Source organism: Oncorhynchus mykiss, chromosome 25, assembly GCF_013265735.2.
Source record: "Oncorhynchus mykiss isolate Arlee chromosome 25, USDA_OmykA_1.1, whole genome shotgun sequence".
Lineage (NCBI taxonomy): Eukaryota > Metazoa > Chordata > Actinopteri > Salmoniformes > Salmonidae > Oncorhynchus > Oncorhynchus mykiss.
The window spans coordinates 15,257,554-15,278,469 of record NC_048589.1 but is presented as its reverse complement, the minus strand read 5'-3'; the positions used below and the strand labels follow the sequence as shown (position 1 = coordinate 15,278,469).

The 20,916-nt window shown below is 43.3% G+C and overlaps 1 protein-coding gene across 1 annotated transcript in view; it reads right to left on the bottom strand.

Annotated features, from left to right (window-relative positions):
- prkd3 (protein kinase D3) overlaps positions 1–20,394 on the bottom strand; it is a 60,676-nt gene extending 40,282 nt beyond the window's left edge. The window contains exon 1 of the mRNA XM_036962416.1: positions 20,049–20,394. Coding sequence (XP_036818311.1) covers positions 20,049–20,357 — 309 coding nt within the window. The 5' untranslated portion in view covers positions 20,358–20,394. The remainder of the gene's footprint in view (positions 1–20,048) is intronic.
- Between the last annotated feature and the right edge of the window lie 522 nt (positions 20,395–20,916).

Genomic DNA, 20,916 nt, shown 5'->3' with positions numbered 1-20,916 from the left:
TGTCGTTCCACTTCATGATTGTGTCCCACTTGTTGTTGATTCTTCACAAAAAAATACAGTTTTATATCTTTATGTTTGAAGCCTGAAATGTGGCAAAAGGTCGCAATGTTCAAGGGGGCCGAATACTTTCGCAAGGCACTGTATTTATGACTGATCCATACTGGCTGCTAGCTGGAGGCTAGAGGCCCTGAGGACAGTGTTAACAGAGTACTAAAAGGTCAAGCATCCACAATTCCTTGATGCTTCAGGAGATTTGTGTTCGTTTGTGACGCTAAGGAGGCAACACTAAGCTAAATGGAATCATGGGTAGGGCTGTTGCGGTGACCATATTACCGCCACACCATAGGTCACGAACGCAGTCAAATGCCAGCTTCTCCAAGCTCTGATGCTGCTCATTGCCATTAGTAGCCTACCAAACATACAAACTGCCTGGTACGCAGCACTCTAGTGTCCCTCTAATCACTCTGACATCAATGCAAATGTAATCGAGCCCATGAGCTCATGTTGTGCAACATTTCTATAGGCTATTTCTACTATATTTATTTATCAACTTTCCTAATATTAAGAACATTGCTTATCTTTACAACAGGAGTATAACCTACCTGGCAGGCATGAAAATGAATGACGTCCTCCATCCGCTGTTTAAGTGCATAGATGACATGTATTTTTTCCCGCTGCCCCTGTTTTGAGACAGGTGCATGATAATGGTCCATTCTAAATCAAAACGAATTTCACACATATTATTTAGTATAAATCAAGAATAGTCGGATGAGTGACAATATTAGCCTAACACTTGTGAATGATAGCCTATCACTTGTGAACTATGTATTATCACTTGTGAATGATGCCCAGCACAAGAAAAAAGCCCCCCCCCCCCCCCCCGAATCATAGTCACACACCTCATATAGCCTAAAAAAAAAACTTCTTAAAATGAAGTACATTAATCTACTTTACAAGGGGTTTAGAGCCTAACTGGCATACATCAGCTGTGTCTGAGTTTCAAGTTTGGGGAAGATAATTTCCACCACAAAAATGCGCCTCTATAATAAAGGCATTACATGCATATTCGCATTTGCAGTCACTTTTGATAATGGTGTTTTCCCGCTAATGGAGCATTCCTTCTTATAGCCTACTACCATGTGCGCATTGCTGCTCTTATAATGTGAGGAAATAGCCTAATAGTTTACCAACATTTTAAGTTAAATGTTCTGATCTGTTGTCAGCCACATTGTGTAAAAAAAAAAATGATGCTAGTGGTTGTATTAATTTGGGATCTATTGCATTCCACAACTGTCCCAGACTATGCATGGAATATTTATTGCTGGCACAGAATAGGTTGACTTTTGTACTATGGAGGATAGTAGAATGACATGGCCTAGTGCTTTGCTGTTTGTTAGTCCTACACATCTTGCTGGTTGACGAAAAGTAAACGTGGACAGTTCTTCCAATATCTTCAATATGCACCTCAGAATTTGATAAGGAAGCACGCAGTTGCATCCACGATGTGTCTGTCTTCACTTGTAGCCTGTGAGAAAGACTCGATCACGTGATGGGGAGTGCTTCGGAGCGTGCACTCAGGGAGAAGGGCACAACAAAGGCATGGATTTTTTAGGGTGCATTATGGCCACAAAAGGGATGCCACCATGAAATCTGCAGCTTTTAAATTTAAAAAAATCAAAACATATAGCCCAACATTTGTAGAACAACTGAAGTTACATTAATAACTTGAAATTAAGCATATAGGACTACCTATTTCTTTGTTATCCGCTTAATACAGAATAGTCGCATGTGCTCGCTCCCTTAAATCGTTGGAAGAAAATATTTATATATTATTTAGCTTTGTTCAATTTCATTCTTCATACTATAAAATAATGCCATGGAATTCTAAGCAAATCTTGCCTGCTAAATGAACTAGTGTAGCCCACAGCCATGTGGCATAGCCAGATCAGGACCTATAGCAAAGACAACTCAGAGTATGCTATTCTGTTCTTCCGAAATAGACTACATTTTCTTCATATCATGTTTCTTTAGACCTGTCTAAAATAAATAATGGATTTATTGTGATGGTGTAGGCTATATTACATGGATGTATTAGACTTTTTCAAATGTAGATGTTCCAAATGTCTGCATCAGTGGCTTGTAGGCTACAGTGGCAAGAAAATGTATGAGAACCCTTAGGAATTACCTGGATTTCTGCATAAATTTGACATAAAATTTGATCTGATCTTCATCTAAGTCCCAACAATAGACAAACTCAGTGTGCTTAAACTAATAACACATCAATTATTGTATTTTTCTTGTCTATATTGAATAGATCATTTAAACAATCACAGTGTAGGTTGGAAAAAGTATGTGAACCCCTTGGCTAGTGACTTTTCCAAAAGCTAATTGGAGTCAGGAGTCCACTAACCTAGAGTCGAATCAATGAGACGAGATTGGAGATTTTGGTTAGAGCTGCCCTGCCCCATAAAAAACACTCACAAAATTTGAGTTTGCTATTCACAAGAACCATTCCCTGATGTGAACCATGCCTCGAACAAAAGAGATCTCAGAAGACCTGAGATTAAGAATTGTTGCCTTGCATAAAGCTGGAAAGGGTTACAAAAGTATCTCTAATAGAAAGACCACGGTAAGACAAATTGCGAATAAATAGAGAAATTTCAGCACTGTTGCTACTCTCCCTAGGAGTGGCCATCCTGCAAAGATGACTGCAAGAGCACAGCGCAGAAAGCACAATGAGGTTAAGAACAATCCTCAGAGTGTCAGCTAAAGATTTACAGAAATCTCTGGAAGATGCTAGCATCTCTGTTGATGAGTCTTCAATACGTAAAACACTAAATAAGAATGGTGTTCATGCGAGGACACCATGGAAGAAGCCACTGCTCTCCAAAAAAAACATTGCTGCACATCTGAAGTTTGCAAAAGAGCACCTGCTACTGGCAAAATATTATGTGGACAGATTTTAACTAAAGTTGAGTTGTTTGGAAGGAACACACAAAAAAAGGCACAGCAAACTAACATCAAAACCTCATCCCGACTGTAAACTATGGTGGAGTGAGCATCATGGTTTGAGGCTGCTTTTCTGCCTTAGGGCCTGGACAGCTTGCTATCATCAATGGAAAAATGAATTCAAGTTTATCAAGACATTTTGCAGGAGAATGTAAAGCTATCTGTCCGCCAATTGAAGCTCAAGTTAGGTGATGCAACAGGAAAACAACCCAAAAGACAGAAGTAAATCAACAACAGAATGGCTTGAACAGAAGAAAATATGCCTCCTGTAGGGACCCAGTCAGTCCTGACCTCAACCCGATTGATATGCTGTGGCATGACCTCAAGAGAGCGGTTCACACCAGACATCCCAAGAATATTGTGGAACTAAAACAGTTCTGTAAAGAGGAATGGTCCCAAATTCCTCCTGACCATTGTGCAGGTCTGATCCGCAACTACAGAAAATGTTTGCTTGAGGTTATTGCTGCCAAAAGAGGGTCAACCTGTAAATAAACTGTAAATAATTGTTTATGTGTTATTAGTTTAAGCAGACTGTTTTTGTCTATTGTTGTGACTTAGATGAAGATCAGATCAAATTTCATGACCAATTTATGCAGAAATCCAGGTAATTCTAATGGGTTCACATACTTTTTCTTTCCACTGTATGTGTTGTCATGACTGTCCACAAGAATCCAAATAGGTCAGATCAGGTTTGCAATGAATAACTTAAATCAGACCACCTCTCACCCCAGAGGGGGAAGAAAATAAATTGTGGGGGTTAACAACTCACGCCCTGTTGCAAATCAAGGGAGAAGATTCAGGCATGCACTCTCAAGATTCACTAAAGGAATGTCCTTTGTTTCAACAGACTTTTTCCCGCTGAAACTCTAACATGTTCAAAAGCGAATACTGGAACAATATTTCTAACAGAGAATGTGGGGAATGGTCAGAGGTGAGCTAAATACTGTAACTTGGAAAGTGTACCCACTACATATATGAAGTTTCCATACTCTGCATTAAAAAAATTATGAAAATGTTTTTGTTAAGAGAGGGATGTGATTTGAGAAGCTATAAGAGATAATTATTTTACCTAATTTTGCACAGTGAGTAGTTACTGCCCGGAGTGAGGTCAGGGAGCATGCCAGCCTGCCGGAACCGCTCCTTTCCAGCAAACTGTATAAATGATGGGTTAAGAAAAAAACACACCAGGCCAGAAAAACATGAAGCTGCAGCTGCATGTTTAAAGCGGTTTCTACAATGAATCTCAACACAAGGTGGAGACGATAAACTCACCTCCCGGGCAATCACTGGTACGGCTGATTAGCTGTCCTAAGTAAAGTATCTTCGAAAGCAAATTTAAGTAGGTCCATCCTGTTACTCTGCTCAAGCCATCGATACAGCTGGCAAGTCTATCTTCAAAGAAGCATCTTCAAGAGCGAATGGAAAGAAAATAAACTATGTAGTTCTGTTCAGGACTACACAACATGTAACCAAGTAACAACTACAAAGAAGGACAACAGTACCCTGGAGATGCCTCTGAGTCTGCTCCCGTCGGCTCTGTGGCTTGACCATGCAGAAAAAAATGGACTTGATCTATTAAACTAACAAATGATTTATTTTAATATTTCATAGAACTATAATTGTGGCAATAACATTTAATAAAAGTCACTATTCAAATAAAACATGTATGATTCTAATAGCAATAGCATAGACTACGAACCAGTCCAGTTTTGACTGCAGTATATTTACTATTCAAGTAATTCACTCTTATTTTATTTGAACCTCTTCAGTGGCCACAATCTCAGTGGTGAGATCACTGTATGTCCTCCGGTGTAGGGCAGGGTCTAGGTGAGACAGGGACTTGAACCTTGGATCCAATGCAGTAGATCTATGAAGGTAGTCCTGGACATTAGGGGGGTATCTAGGATTCAGGTCCTCTCTAATGGCAGCCTTGACATCTCTAGTGATGGTGCTGTCTTCCTCACTTGGGGCCATGGATTGTAGAATCCTTGTTTTCAGAGGTAGGATCATGGACACAGACGGTGTAGTTTCAGTGCTCAATAGGGTTGTAACCGTTTTGAGGGGTTTGAGCACCTGGAGGACCTCCTCTGCCACTTTCACATCATCAGACAAAGTCTTTATTTTTTTCAGCGTCTTCGCTGTCAGTGCAGAGTATACAGCTGCCTGCTGCTCAAGAAAGCACTCCTACATGTAATAAGTGGAGTTCCATCTTGTTGTGACATTGTGTATGAGCTTGTGGGTCAGTAGTTGTAGAATTTTTTGTTTGGTCTTAAGCACATGAGCGGCTGTTGTGCTTCGGTGGAAAAAGCTATCTGTGGCCCCAGTCCAGCCTCTATCACTGCATTTACTTGGTTCTTGGCATTATCTGTGATGATTGGGATATTGCTATTGGGCCTCTCTAGCTTCCACTCGGCTACTGCTCCTAGCAGTACCTGCAGCAGATTTGTGCCTGTGTGACTCTCATATGGGGGGAGTGCCTGTAGCACCGGCCTTCGCATCTCCATCTCCTCTGAGGTGTAGTGAGCAGTCATAGTCACGTAGCTTTCCGTTGCCCTGGAGGTCCACCCGTCTGTGGTGATGGCAACAGAGGATGCCTTGGATAATTTGTCGACAATTTCAATATTTTCCTGTTCATAAAAATCTGGCATGATCTTCATACTGAAGTGGGTGCACCAGGGGATTTCGTAGCGTGGCTCAAGCACTTTCACCAAACCCTTTGTTTTCCACATCAGAATATGGCCTCATGTCTACAGCGATAAACATCCCAATAGATTTGGTGATGGCTTTAGCCCAGTCTGATTCTGCAGCAAAGGGCTTAAATGCCGCGGTGAGAAGTGGTTGTCTCTTGGCTGAGAAGGCTCCCGTCACTGACACACCAGAGTGATGACGCTTTAAATGTGTGGCCATGCTCCATGTATTTCCATGATCATACGGCTTTCTTGTGGCACAATGCCTACACACCGTAATGTTGTTGTCCACCACCCAACTTCCATCCTCATATTTGACAGGGTAGCCAAAATGCTCCCATACATGAGACTTACAGTTGAAGTCGGAAGTTTACATACACTTAGGTTGGAATCATTAAAACTAGTTTTTCAACCACTCCACAAATTTATTGTGAACAAACTATAGTTTTGGCAAGTCGGTTAGGACATCTACTTTGTGCATGACACAAGTAATTTCTCCAACAATTGTTTACAGAGTGATAATTCACTGTATCACAACAATTCCAGTGGGTCAGAAGTTAACATACACTAAGTTGACTGTGCTTTTAAACAGCTTGGAAAATTCCATAAAATGACGTCATTGCTTTAGAAGCTTCTGATAGGCTAATTTACACCATTTGAGTCAATTGGAGGTTTACCTGTGGATGAAATATCAAGGCCTACCTTCAAACTCAGTGCCTCTTTGCATGGGAAAATCAAAATAAATCAGCCAAGACCTCAGAAAAAAATTGTAGACCTCCACAGGTCTGGTTCATCCTTGGGAGCAATTTATAAACGCCTGAAGGTATCACGTTCATCTGTACAAACAATAGTACGCAAGTATAAACACCATGGGACCACGCAGCCGTCATACGTAAATACGTCTCTCACTGGTGACCCCCCTCAGCTCCCAGCTGTGCCCTGGACACCATATGTGAATTGATAGCCCCTCATGTATCTTCGTTCTGTTAGGTGACCTAAACTGGGATATGCTTAACACCCCGGCAGTCCTAAACTCTAAGCTAGATGCCCTCAATCTCAAATCATCAAGGAACCCACCAGGTACAACCCTAAATCCGTAAACATGGGCACCCTCATAGATATTATCCTGACAAACTTGCCCTCCAAATACACTTCTGCTGTTTTCAACCAGGATCTCAGCCATCACTGCCTCGTTGCCTGCATCCGCTATGGGTCCGCGGTCAAACGACCACCCCTCATCACTGTCAAACGCTCCCTAAAACACTTTTGCGAGCAGGCCTTTCTAATCGACCTGGCCCGGGTATCCTGGAAGGATACTGACCTCATCCCGTCAGTCGAGGATGCCTGGTCATTCTTTAAAAGTAATTTCCTCGCCATCTTAAATAAGCATGTCCCTTTCAAAAAATGTAGAACTAAGAACAGATATAGCCCTTGGTTCACTACAGACCTGACTGCCCTTGACCAGCACAAAAACATCCTGTGGCAGACTGCAATAGCATCGAATAGTCTCCGCAACTGTTCAGGGAAGTCAGAAACCAATACACGCAGTCAGTCAGGAAAGCAAAGGCTAGCTTTCTCAAACAGAAATGTGCATCCTGTAGCTCTAACTCCAAACAGTTTTGGGACACTGTAAAGTCCATGGAGAACAAGAGCACCTCCTCCCAGCTGCCCACTGCACTGAGGCTAGGTAACACGGTCACCACCAATAAATCTATGATAATCGAAAATTTCCATAAGCATTTTCTACGGCTGGCCATGCTTTCCTCCTGGCTATCCCAACCCCGGGCCAACAGCCGCTCAGGAAGGAGATGCGTTCTGTCTCCTAGAGATTAACATACTTTGGTGCGAATAGTGCAAATCAATCCCAAAACAACAGAGGGAACAGGTACAAGAGTATCTATATCCACAGTAAAACGAGTCCTATAACAACATAACCTGAAAGTCCCCTCAGCAAGAAAGAAGCCACTGCTCCAAAACTGGCGGTTTGCAACTGCACATGGGGACAAAGATCGTACTTTTTGGAGAAATGTCCTCTGGTCTGATGAAACAAAAATATAACTGTTTGGCCATAATGACCATTGTTACGTTTGGAGGAAAAAGGGGAAGGCTTGCAAGCCGAAGGCACGGGAGTGGCAACATCATGTTGTGGGTGTGCTTTGCTGCAGGAGGGACTGGTGCACTTCACAAAATAGATGGCTTCATGGAGGGAAAATGACGTGGATATATTGAATCAACATCTCAAGACATCAGTCAGGAAGTTAAAGCTTGGTTGCAATTGGTCTTCCAAATGGACAATGACCCCAAGCATACTTCCAAAGTTGTGGCAAAATGGCTTAAGGACAACAAAGTCAAGGTATTGGAGTGGCCATCACAAAGCCCTGACCTCAATCCTATAGATAATTTGTGGGCACAACTGAAAAAGCGTGTGTGAGCAAGGAGGCCTACAAACCTGACTCAGTTACACCAGCTCTGTCAGGAGGAATGGGCCAAAATGTATCCAACTTATTGTGGGAAGCTTGTGGAAGGCTACCCGAAACGTGTGACCCAAGTTAAACAATTTAAAGGCAATGCTACCAAATACTAATTGAGTGTATGTAAACTTCTGACCCACTGGGAATGTGATGAAATAAATCAAATCTGAAATAAATAATTATATCTACTATTACTCTGACATTTCACATTCTTAAAATAAAGTGGTGATCCTAACTGACCTAAGACAGGGAATTTTTACTAGGATTAAATGTCAGGAATTGTGAAAAAGTGAGTTTAAATGTATTTGGCTAAGGTGTATGTAAACTTCCGACTTCAACTGTGAATGAAGCGGGAGGCTTTTCCAGTTCTTCAGCTCCTCCGCTGGACATGGCTGTCACTGCTCTTTTTTCTTCTTTGCTCTTTGCAACGCGAGTGTCCAGGATTGATTCGTTGGGATTCAACATGCCCCGTTCACATGAACAGTACACACAACTGCTTTAAAAAAATAATCAAATCCACCTTCAGGCTTCAGAGTAAAACACAGCATCTGTCTTGTCTTTATCTTTTCACTGCAACTCTGCAGAGATTTAGGGAATAATTACTTAAAAAAGTAACAGCGGCAGCAAAACAGTTTTTCACACTATGATGGTTAAACTCTGTAATCGATCCGCGGTTCACATGCGTGCCGAACCGTGGGGGGTGATGCGTACGAATCACGGATCAACTACGGTCCGTTACACCACTAGTTACTGTGTAGGTGAGAGTAGTTTCTATTCTAATGTTAAGTGTCTCTGTCTCTCTCCCGCTCCCATCTCTCCTTTAACTAGCAGCCATGTTGTTGTCATTCCGCAGGGACCTGTTTTCAGCGTATTAAGTCTCTAGTCAATAACCGGTGCAAAGTGTGTATGTTTACCTTGTGTTCCCATTTAATTAGCTAGTAAATATGTAATTAAACCAATTTGTGTAGTACTGAATCATAAGTAAGGCTCGGGTTTTTGCAGATGCAAGGAGGACTGTTCAGAATGATGATATGATACAAGGTTATAACTAATAAGTTGACTGTTTATAGATGTGATAGGTAAAGACCTTTTAGAGTTAAATTCGGGAGATGGTAAATCTTTCAAGAACTGCTCTTGTGGTGCCCCAGATCCTAATGAGTTAATTGTTACATGTTTAATTTAATCTGGTAACAATTAAACATAGTTAGTTCCTTAGACAAATAACAGTCTTCTGATTAATGTTAAAGTCAAGTCACGACAGTGTGGAAGCCAGGAGATGCTAACTGTTTTTATGTTAATTAACGGTTAATTACCAACAGTTTATTTGCTTGACAATCATGGCTGACAAAATGCTGTGACCGCCACAGCCCTAATCATGAGACATCTAATGTACAGTAGCCTAGAGTAGATACATGCTGCTTCCCTGGGGCTTTTATAGAAAATGCATCTGTCCATTCCACAGCTCTTCCCACATACAGTAGGCCTTCTATACTGTACAGTATATGCAGAATCACACTTATGTAATATAATAAACTGCTCCTATAATCTCTGAGGCCAGGCGTCTGCAGAGCATGTGCCTTCCCTTCTGCCCAGCCCAGCAGCCAGTGGGCGGAGAGAGGGAGAGAGAGAAAGCGAGAGAGCATTACAGTGCATTACATCAAACTAATCGCTCCCTATTTTGCAGGCTGGAGCCAAGGCAAACACACTACAGCTGGAGCAGAGAGGCAGAGAAACTGGGAGCAGCCAACTGCACAGCACTATAGTCCACATATGGTTCACATTTCACACATACTACTGCTTTACTTCCCGGACCGACTCTCTCTCTCTCTCTCTCTCTCTCTCTCCCTCTCTCTCTCCCTCTCTCTCTCCCTCTCTCTCTCCCTCTCTCTCTCCCTCTCTCTCTCCCTCTCTCTCTCCCTCTCTCTCTCCCTCCCTCCCTCCCTGTGTTTATCTGTTACTCGCAGTCTCTCGCTCATATTTGCTCCGCTACAGGCCTTGGTAGACACTTTTCACAGCAGGAAAAATAAACGGAAGACAATCCATCTTGGTAACAAATTGAGCCCAGTGCAACAAGATGCAGTGAAAAGGACATTTATGTGGCTGGGGAGTGTTGATGTTTTTTTTTAATGATTTTTTTGCTCAGAAAATACCATAAGTTCAGTTCCACGTGGTATGACGATTCAGATACATCTGAAAATGTATTACAGTGTAATCCCATGGCAGAAGTCAATGGAAAAATGGAAAAGTTTTGAATTCATCAGTGACACAATAAGGTAGACTGTGTTAGTGGAAAGACTATGAAGCAAAAAAGCTTCCTCTGCTAAAACGTTTCCCATTTATCTGCTCAGGACAGGATTTGGAACAAAAAGGCAGAACTTGCACATTCCACTCTGTCTGTGGACAAGGGTCACCATACTGACAGAGTAACTTATTGTCTGACCAACTTTGCAGAGCGCTATTACACTAGCTCCTTCTTCTACTCATTTTCACTATGTTTCAAGAAAAGTGTGAACACCACAACCTTATAGGTTCAGTCCACTGTGAGATGAAAAGAACAGAGCATATGTAACTAATTCAGTGCTGGTGTGGGGCCCTTACCTCGAAAAACCCGTACTGAGATACCAAGTGCTGACAAGGTGAAATCCCAGTGCTAACCACTGAGCTTAAGTCTAGGCCTCTCCCCAAACCACAGAACAGTGTACTCATGAAGAGAGCACATACACCTGTCAGCATAGACCTACTTCCACTAGCAGGACAAACCATAGGGGAATACTCCTATTACTTCATTTGCATTTGTGATAATGATACTAGGATACTAGGATACTTCTCAGCCTGAAATGGACCCTCTCTTCCTGTTCACGGTGGTCGTACTGCTCTAATTGGAGACTCTTCAAACCTTTAGCCTGCACTGTGATCTATTACTGCCCTTTTGAGTGTTGTGTGGATTCAGACTTAAAACAACTCAACACTACTCCTTCGTGTCCTCAAGTGGATCAAGTGCTCCAGTCCAGTCCTCAGTGGAGAGGAGATAGTGGAGATGAGGTCACTACTTGGTGGCCAGCTCCTTAACGAGTCCTTAACGAGAGCTGTCTGAAAGCTGAGAGCCCCGGTCCATTCTTTAGAGATGAGAGAGACTGGCTCTCTTCCCCTGGTTGTCTTGTGAGTGTGTGAGGGAGAAAGTGAATGTGTCCGGGGGCTGATAGGAGGGGAGGAGAGGAAGAAGGCTGAGTCACAGGAGCCGCGACCTCTCAGGAAGAGAGGAAGAGAGCAGTGTGATCTAAGCAGCTCTGCTAGGCCCTGGGCTTTGAGTTATAGGCCCTTGGTGATGCTTCTGCAGCCCAGTGTGCCTTCAAGATATACTAGGAAAACTCTCTCCTCTCTGTCTGGGAATGGCAGGGGACTAGTGCCGGCCAGGTGGCTCTGATTCCGAACACAGATTAAATATCATGTGAAGCTTTTGATTTAGGTAAAAGGATATTGCTGGTGATCCAGAGTTTATCTCTGTACTCTGCTAGTATAAAGAGCTGTAGGGTTTGACAGTAGACGAGGTGACCATGACTCCATATCATTGCTGACCATCTTCACTGCTTATCATTCTAAACGCTGAAATAAATAGTAGTCTAAACAGGACACAGAATACACACTGTAGGTAAAATTAGGTCAACATGTTGTAAAAACCCACTTTGCTCATGATAACCTTCACTCACAGGGACAGACACACAGATACAGACAGGAATACAAGCCACTGCAGCGGACAGAGAATCCATTTGGACAGAGCCAGAACCACACAGACGAAATGGGCCACTGAACACACTGTATTTCTCCACTAACCACAGGCAGCTGATTGAGAAGCAGGCGAAAACAGAGCCTGCTGTGGAAACAGGGAGAGGCTCTGGAGAGGGACTTTGGTTAAGAGTATGTATTGGCTGCGGAAACATGGTGACAGACGTCACACCAACTGACTTTTTTTTAAACTTGTGGCTGAGACAAAAGTAAACACAATACAAGTTAAAAGAACACGGCGACCAGAGATGCTGAAATACATTAGCTTTTTCAACCACTATGAGATCAGATCAGATCCATTTGTTGCTCAATGTCACCATAAAAGCATTGTACGTGTCCTTTAAGTTCTCAATGGGTTACGGGTTTCGTGCTGCTTGTTATCGAGGCCCTGTTGCACTTCCTCTGCCACCTTACTACCAGCCTGGTAGATCACCCAGTGAGCTGACAAACAGGGGAGGAAAACAGTTCTGAAAAAACACCTCCGAATGCATTTTCAAACCTGCCGCCCGCCACGTCGGGGACCGATGACGCCAACGCTGGTGCTGCCGTCTGACAGAAAACACTAGGCTGCGTATGGTTTCGTATCAACCTGCTGCTATTAACCTAATGGGGGTAAATCACATTGTTTCTGAGAACTAACAGTTCCCCCATTGCTACTTCTGTGAACACTGACCTCCATTCTGAGACCAGTAATGTCATTAGGGTTTAACTGTAAAGAGGCACGGCAAATCAACCAACATAGGACCAGGCCGGACGCCTGAATCCCCTCTCTTGTTAGTCTGTGAACTTGGCACTGGGCCACGTCTCTGCAAGTGCCCTCAGCATTGGTCAAGGTTGCGATCCATTAAGCGATCCATTAAGGCGGGCCAGGTCAGAGAGTGCAGACAAGGTGGAACGCCTGTCTGTGCAGAGGGGGAAGTATCCTGTAACTCCAAAAGTGAGTGAGCAGCCGCCAGCCAAATCAATGAGGGAATCGTGACATCCTTCTATAAACAGGAATATATTGCACGCTGGTGTAAGATTTATGAGGGGATGTTACTTGAATTACTCGCTCTACAATTTATATGTCCCCAATCACTTTACATAGGCTGTACTAAAGGGATAGGTGAGCACAGCTGTAAATATAAAGTTGTTTGAGGTTGATTACTGTACAGTGTGTGCTTGAAAATATATACACCTGTCCCTTCAATATAATCAGAGTTGAAACCCCTACTTAGAACTATTCAACCAGTAGCAATAGAGACTGGAGCAAGTCTAGATTATCTCTAGCTGTACATTCATAGAATATGGTGAAGGGCATCCGTCCCAGTGGCCTACTGACGCTGCCAGTGCAGAGACAAGCCAACCACAGGGTGGTGGTGAATTCTATGGCTGGGTCTGGCTCCTACCACACAGCAGGGCACCATTGGGCATACAGCAGGCAAGCTGGCCAGCAGACCACAAGCCAGGCACTAATGCAGGACTGCCACCATAGCCGTCCTCCCTCCCAAAGGAGGACCAGTCACAATGCCCCAGTCTGTCATTTTGTGACTCTTGTGGGTGAGTGTTCTGTTCTGCCATGCCACTCTACAATTGGGGAGATTGAGACTGGAGAAATGTGAACTGCAGATGGGAGACATTACTCAGTTCACTTAACTATAGTGTTTTTATCCCTCTCTCTATTCCCACAAATGACTCAGGACTGGAAAAATCGATAGATTGCTTGCACACATGGTTATTCCAGACATAAGTGAAAGCTTATAGTGATACAGGTATCCCTCAGTTGCAGCATTCATACAACCATAATTTTGCCTGCACTGGCCTAGAAAGATTGAAAATTGAAATATGACATTAAGCATGCACATGAACTCGAAGAAAAACATGCAAGCTGGAAAAATGAACCCTGAAATCATATATACTGTAACGGTCTCCATTCAGAAGCAATTCCCATAACTTATAACATGGACAGGTTTTGACTCTAGGGTGAACTTTATTTCTCAGAAGCAACCAAATGTGCTTTCCAGGATGTGTCTTACCCCATGTATATAACACATAGTGCCCAGAGCTCAGCCCAGCCGTGCTCAGGGTGAAATATGGCTGTTCCATAGGAACATGCAGATGTGTGCTGAGCAGAGCTGGGCTGAGCTGTCCAGGCTGGGGGAGGGGAGGAGTGGATGGACGTGATTTATTTCCTGCGAGTTCCAGTTAGTTATGGCCTGTGGGAGAGGAGCACTCTCCAGTTTCCATCTGCACTCTCTCGTTTTCTAATTTTGTTTTCATCTCTCTCTCTCTCTCGCGCAGAAATCAGTTCTGCTCCTGTCGTTTTGATGAATTCTTTAATCGAATATGGGGTGATTAAAACTATTATCGTGTGTTGACGACTTAAGGGCCATAAGCTGACGATGTACCAACGAAACAAACGCTGTGCGTGGCAAATCAAATCACTAGGACGCGTGTACTGTTCCATACGTCAAAGAGGTGAAAATCCCTTGTTTATCATCCGTTGTTGTCCGTTTAAGTTCTAGTTTTTACATGAAACGTTATATCGAGCAGCTTGATATTACTCAAAGGCTCAAAATATTACCCAAATCCCTCTGTTTTCACCATACTGTTTCATGTTGTCCAGCTTGACCTATTGAGTGTCTGCTTCTCAAAAGGCCTTTGTTCAGCTAATTACACAGGCAGCTGTGCTACTCTCAACCAGGAACTGGGAGTTATTCTACTGCACTAACAAACCAGTAGGAAAGCAAGGGTGTGCTGTGCTGTGCCAGACAGACACATTTCACAGTACAGTATATCCAGCTGTGATGAATATGTTCAGAACAGAGCAGGACTATCTTAGGGACAAGGGCTAAAGTAGAATGTTCATAAAACTGCCTTGGTTTGATGTTTTTTCCCCCTATTGTCTATGCCAAAAGGACTTCAAATGTCCTTCCTTCTTGCAAGCTTTATCCTCGCCCTCGAACAGCTAGAGAGGAACGTTAACATGGAGGCTGAGACCCTCTCTGTAAACCTTCCGTTATATATCAAACACTTCCAATGTTTCAACTGACAAGGCTAGGATTTCCAACCTTCGCCTCCAAACATCCCCACCTGCTATTTAATGCCGCATTGACAGGATATCAAGGCATGTTGAGCGTGCCATAACCATTACACCATCCTCTACAATTTGTCTGACGCGATCCAGAAACCCAGTGTTATAGTTGAATTTGTTATATTTAAATGTCATGGCACCCCATCCCAACAACATAACATCATCCTTCAAGTATGCCTGGATGGGGAGCGGAGGAATGCTGGTTGGCTGGGCCGGCTGGCTGCTAAAGACAAGTCATTCTCAGGAAGTCATGAACTTTTGTCCCGCGGTTGCTCCCTCTCTGGCTGCACGGGAGGACTTGGGCGACACCAAACAGGAAGCAGCTCCACAAGCTGACGCTATCACTGTTTATACCCCATTCATCACGCACAGAGACCCAACCAAACACCCAGGGCCGGGGCCAAGGAGCCAGACTGAAAGACAGACCCAGAGTCTGGTGGCAGGCAGCCACAGATAGAGAGCCTAACCAGGGCAGCCTGGTTCCCCTCAGGTTGGGTCACGTCACTCACTCTCTCTGCTGTGTCACCTCACAGTCCCAGAGGAGCCTGCCTGGTCTGGGTGGGTGAAGGATGGTGGTCTCACGCCAACTGACGATACCCTCAAAGGGTCATCATCGCATTGACTGAAGTGGAGCAGAGGGGGCTACAGCCACGCAGAAGACTTGAAGAAGAAGTTAACATCTAGAATCAGATTGAGGATCAGGTTATCCCAAGTTCAATCTTACTCATTTCGGGGTACTGTAAAAGTTCCCTTAATGGTCGGTTACCTACATTAACCATAGAGAGACAAAACAGACCTCGGATCAGTGAATAAGGGCATATTCAATGCACATCCCAAAGGGGCCCAGTGGTTTGGCAGTCAGTTGGACGATGAATGAGCTGTATGGAGTCCATAGAATACACAGTTATAACTGATTGCATTCTCTGAATAGTCGGATTCAAAAAGAGGGTTCAGCCATGCGATAAAATGTCAATGCTGTGTTAACAATGTAAGCCCATGTACGTATTCAGTGGAAACAAGGGAGAGAAACTACTCTGTCAATCTAGGACGAGGCCAAAGACAGCGCAAATTCAAATCTAATACTACTCCGTTTCAAAACATGTAAAGGGAAACAACTGCTCAAACAGCATATACTTCTGACTAATGTTGCTCCATGTTTGTTGCCTGGCCCAGTGACTGACTGGTGGATCGCTTACCAACTACACAGTCGCTCAGTGTGGGAAATAATAGCACACAGGGGCAAAGTTCTGTCCAGACTATCTACTGAGATATTAGCGTATGAAACATTTCCCCTGTCCGCTCACCACTGACACAGAAACCCTGGGCTCTCTACTGCTGACTGGAAGGAATCTAGAAAGGCAGAGATGGGGTCAGAGTTTGTTAGCTGGAAAAGCTACAGAGGCAAATCCAGCTGCTGCTTTAATAAAAGGTTTAACAATAGTCATGCATGCTTCAGTTCAGTGAGGATGGACTTGATGGACCGAAAAGAGCACAGTGATATTTTCCACTGATTTCAAAGCCATATGGGTGGATTTCATCAGACAGAGAATACTGTGACCTGCTATAAAAGCAGCAATATAGAACAACCACTAGCCATATAAACACATTGCAGACTATATAACCATTGTATCATTTGTAACAAAGTACAGTGCCTATTCAGCAGATGTTAATGTAAGTAGCTGATTTTAAAGTAATAACTCGTCTAAGGTTAAGGCAAACTGACTGTGTTGATTTTCTAAAATAACTTTCTCCATATCATATTTACAACATTTTCTTTATCTCTTGTAGCTGACTCTAGCAACCTTGCCAATACGTTACAAGACCTACGAAAATATCATCAGTGATCAGATGCTCTGCAGACCAGTATCAGCAGACCCCATAAAGAACAACAACATTACACTGGCCTGGAGGACTGTGAACTTGGCCTACATTACAGTAAAGGACACAGGAAATGCACTCTGAATTGGCCCTGGTAGATCTATGGGTTTCAGGCCTTTCTACTGGTTAAAAAGTATGTTCCTTGGAGTGATCACCTGCTCCGTTGTACTGAATGGAACGTGTCAGTTCAACGTAGCTCAACTCTACTCCACTTTCTAAGAACAATGAGAGGAAAAGGTTACAGAGTATTTGCATTATAGAGGTGATGAGTAAGGAGAGACGAGAAGTGAACAAAGTATCTATACTGAGACTATGTGGGCCAGCCAGAATGCACAGAGAAAAATGTCTCACCCATTTCTCCAAATTACCTGATCCCTTTGCTCCCACCCCTCCCTTCCTTTCATCCACTAGACACGACGGAATGAGTTCTATAATCTCATCCCCTCACTCAGTCGCTGATTAATGATGGACACAAATAGAGTAATCTTCCTTATGGATGAAAGACGATGACACAAAAGGTGAACGTGTGAATGTCATTTCATTAAAACAGGAATCTGTGATAAGAACATCCACCCATAACAACAGTAAGGCCTACACCCCATCCATCAGACAGAACGGCACAAACCCAGGAGAAACCCCCCCCCCACAAAATGGCACTGAGTTTTTATTTTTTATTTTTTACCTTTATTAAGAACAAATTCTTATTTTCAATGACGGCCTAGAAACAGTGGGTTAACTGCCTGTTCAGGGGCAGAACGACAGCTCGGGGATATGAACTTGCAACCTTTCGGTTACTAGTCCAACGCTCTAACCACTAGGCTACTTTGCCGCCCCAAAAGGGAAACAAAGAGTAACGGATGTGATAAGAGAGAGTAAGATTGAGTCCATGGCCGTAGAACTTATTACGTTTCATAAGCTGAAAAAAATATTATCTAAACGTTCAGGATCTAATAAGCAGTCTAATGTATGGTATCAGTTGGATGTGAACATCTGAATGTGGATCTGTCATCTGTAGTCTGAGGCAAGGCCGTTCATACTGTATGTTATTATCTTCACTGATGTGTAAAGAAGCACAAGGAGGACACAAGGACGCACTCTTTGAACAAATGGCCAGTCCTGAGAATGTTCTTCATGGACCAACTCCATCTCTAGATTGCTAAGAGTTTAAAAAAAACAGACCAATGCATGATAATGGCAACCCTATAATGGACAGAGACAGTCTGCTTGCCACCAATGCAATTTAAAGAACAAACAAATGGAGTCAGCCAACTATATTTGGTTCCACTGGTTTGCTCTTGATTTTCCAAACTTGCCTTTGCATCTTTCTAGCCAGTGGTACATAGGCAACCACTGTTGATTGATGCAGTCTATCTTTCAGTTGTTCAAAGCCCCTTCTTATGCAGGAGCCATAACCCAAAGTCATTACCAACAGCCACAATTGTCATGGAAAATAACCTGGCATATGCATTACATCGTGGATGACTTTGAGAGGAATAAACCACTGAGTGGTTCAGTGTTAGTGTCGCCAGTGAGAGTACACCACAATGTAAATAGCTGATGCTACTAGACCGTGCACGCCAACTGGAGAAGCCTCACTGCTGCCAAGCATGCTGCTGTGGTGCTTAAAACCCATTCTGTGCACAAGACACAGATGTCTGCAACAACAACAAAAAAACTGTCACAAAAAGTGTAAACAGACAAGAATGGCACAGAAATGGCCAACCCTGCCCGCAATATAACTGTCTCACTGTTTTGAAGAGTTCATTTCAACTTGCAACCAATGTTCCCTCTAAGCTGCGCGCTCCCGGGACTGCCCCACAGAAGAAATATCAGCCTGCGCAGAGAAACACGAGATTGAACGTCACTCAACTTGACAGTTTCCCAACTTAGCTATCAACATTATCAACGTTTCCCTTTACTGTGGGAATTGTGATCAAATCAACGCAATATTAGCCGCTTTCAATGCAACATAAAATGTTGATGAAGGCAGAATGCATTGGAGTATGATTTTATTGCATTGACAGGCTATACTCAGCCTGTACTCTACACAGACGGGTACGGCAAAACCAATCAGAGCTGCAGTAGGATAATATGCAAATAGACCATTGCCATATGTGCCATTCACTTTGAACTGGACTGTGTTTACAGAATGAGCGGTCATGAGTAGAAGTGCTTGTTTTGAGATGAAAGCGAGAGCTGCATGTAGCCAAGTGTGCACATGTGTTCATATCTTATGCTAATTAGTGAGATATTAGCCCAGTTCTAGATCATTTTGTAGTCAGCAATGGGGGAATGATTGCTTCTTGCAAGAGCAGAAAACATGTACATTTCTACATGTGCATTTCTAGACAGCTTTGAAAAGCGAATCAGGTAAACAGCTTTCTTTCTTAAAGGAGCAGTGTTGTATTTTCACATAGGCTTGAATAAGCTAAGTAGCCAATAGGCAGAGGGTAGCATAATTTGTCTGATTCTCTGTCATTTTATTTTGTAAAGTGGTTTCTTGGATGAAACATAACATTTTCAGTCACCTCCTTGTCTGAAGGACAAGTGGATAAACAGGTTCATGTCAAGTCCTGCATCTTTTTTTTAAAAACTATATTGAACACCACAAATCAAATCCCACACATTGGCTGCTACTGTAGGTTGAATGATAACAGCTATTTCCATGTTCAAATGTTATGGGATGCATTTTCTCCATTGTTTTTGATGGCAGGCCACTCTGGTAGGCCTACATGACAATCAAATAGCCACAGTAGCCTACTTGACCACTGTCTGAAGCTGTAACTTAAAGCGGGTACAGCCTCAGTGTTCATAGTAAAACACATGCTGGAAGTTGCACAGCATTTTCACACTGCTCAAGTTTGCACTCAGCAGACCTGAAATTTGCTCAGTGCCGAACTATGCCACTGATTTGTTTAGCAGTATGCTTGGTGGACTTTCCAGTGGACTTTCCAATCTTTATTGAAACTTTGAATTGACTTTATAAAAAGACAACTAAGCGTTTAGGTTTACAGTGAATTTTCTTTCTCTTGCTCAGGCCTACTTATTGCATTTCACTCTATCGATAAACTTATAGATATTCAGTATGTCATTATGCATTAGCTGTAGTAGGTCAAGTGTTATAACAAGAAAGGGTTGTGTAATTACCTTTTGGTCGACTATAGAGCAGACCAGGTCTTTGACAGCAGACAGCGACAGGTCATGGTTCTCCAGGTTCACCATCTCTCTGGTCAGGCCAATCTGGAGGAGGAAGGACACTCCATGGAAGGAGCTGCGGGAGTTAGTGGGGCTGGGAGCGCTGTGAGTGTGACTCCCGTGACTCCCGTTGGACAGGCGGCTGTAGAGGGGTCCCGGGGGGCTCGGCGATGGTGAGGGGGTCAGAGGCACAGCTGGGATTTGTGAGTGGAGGTAGGCTTTAGGAAAGGACGGAGGAACTGAGCTGCTGCAGGCAGACATTGGGTTTCTTCCAATGGCAGAGATGATGATGCAAAATGTAAAGTATTGTAACCGTCAGTGATGCCTTTTTAAATCAGGCACCACCGAACTACTAAGAACATACACAAGTCTGAAGAAACATTCAATCCTCATTCTAGGAGATATGAAATGCAAGGTCTTCAAAGTATCACGAGCAGTGTTAGCCAATAGCAATAGTCAAAAGTTCATCCCCACTGACTGCTCAGATGCCTGGCAATCAATTCACGGACAAAGCCTGATGATTCCACTAAATGGCCTCAGCTCTCTCTAGGGCAAGAGATGTGTGCAGTTTGCACTGCTGAGATACTGTGGATGCTCCAGTCGTCCGAGATTGATTCCCCAACGCTCACTGCAAGAGGCGGTCACCATTCCAAACTTCATGTTCTTGAATGGTGTCCCCTCACAGTACTAGAGTCACATATCTGCCCTGGCCACAGGAAACCTGTCACAAAACAGATACAGTACATTTAATGGTGGTAGAATAGAATATGTTTAGGTTTGTAGATGTAGTTGATTTGACCAAACTGAAAAAATTCCGCAA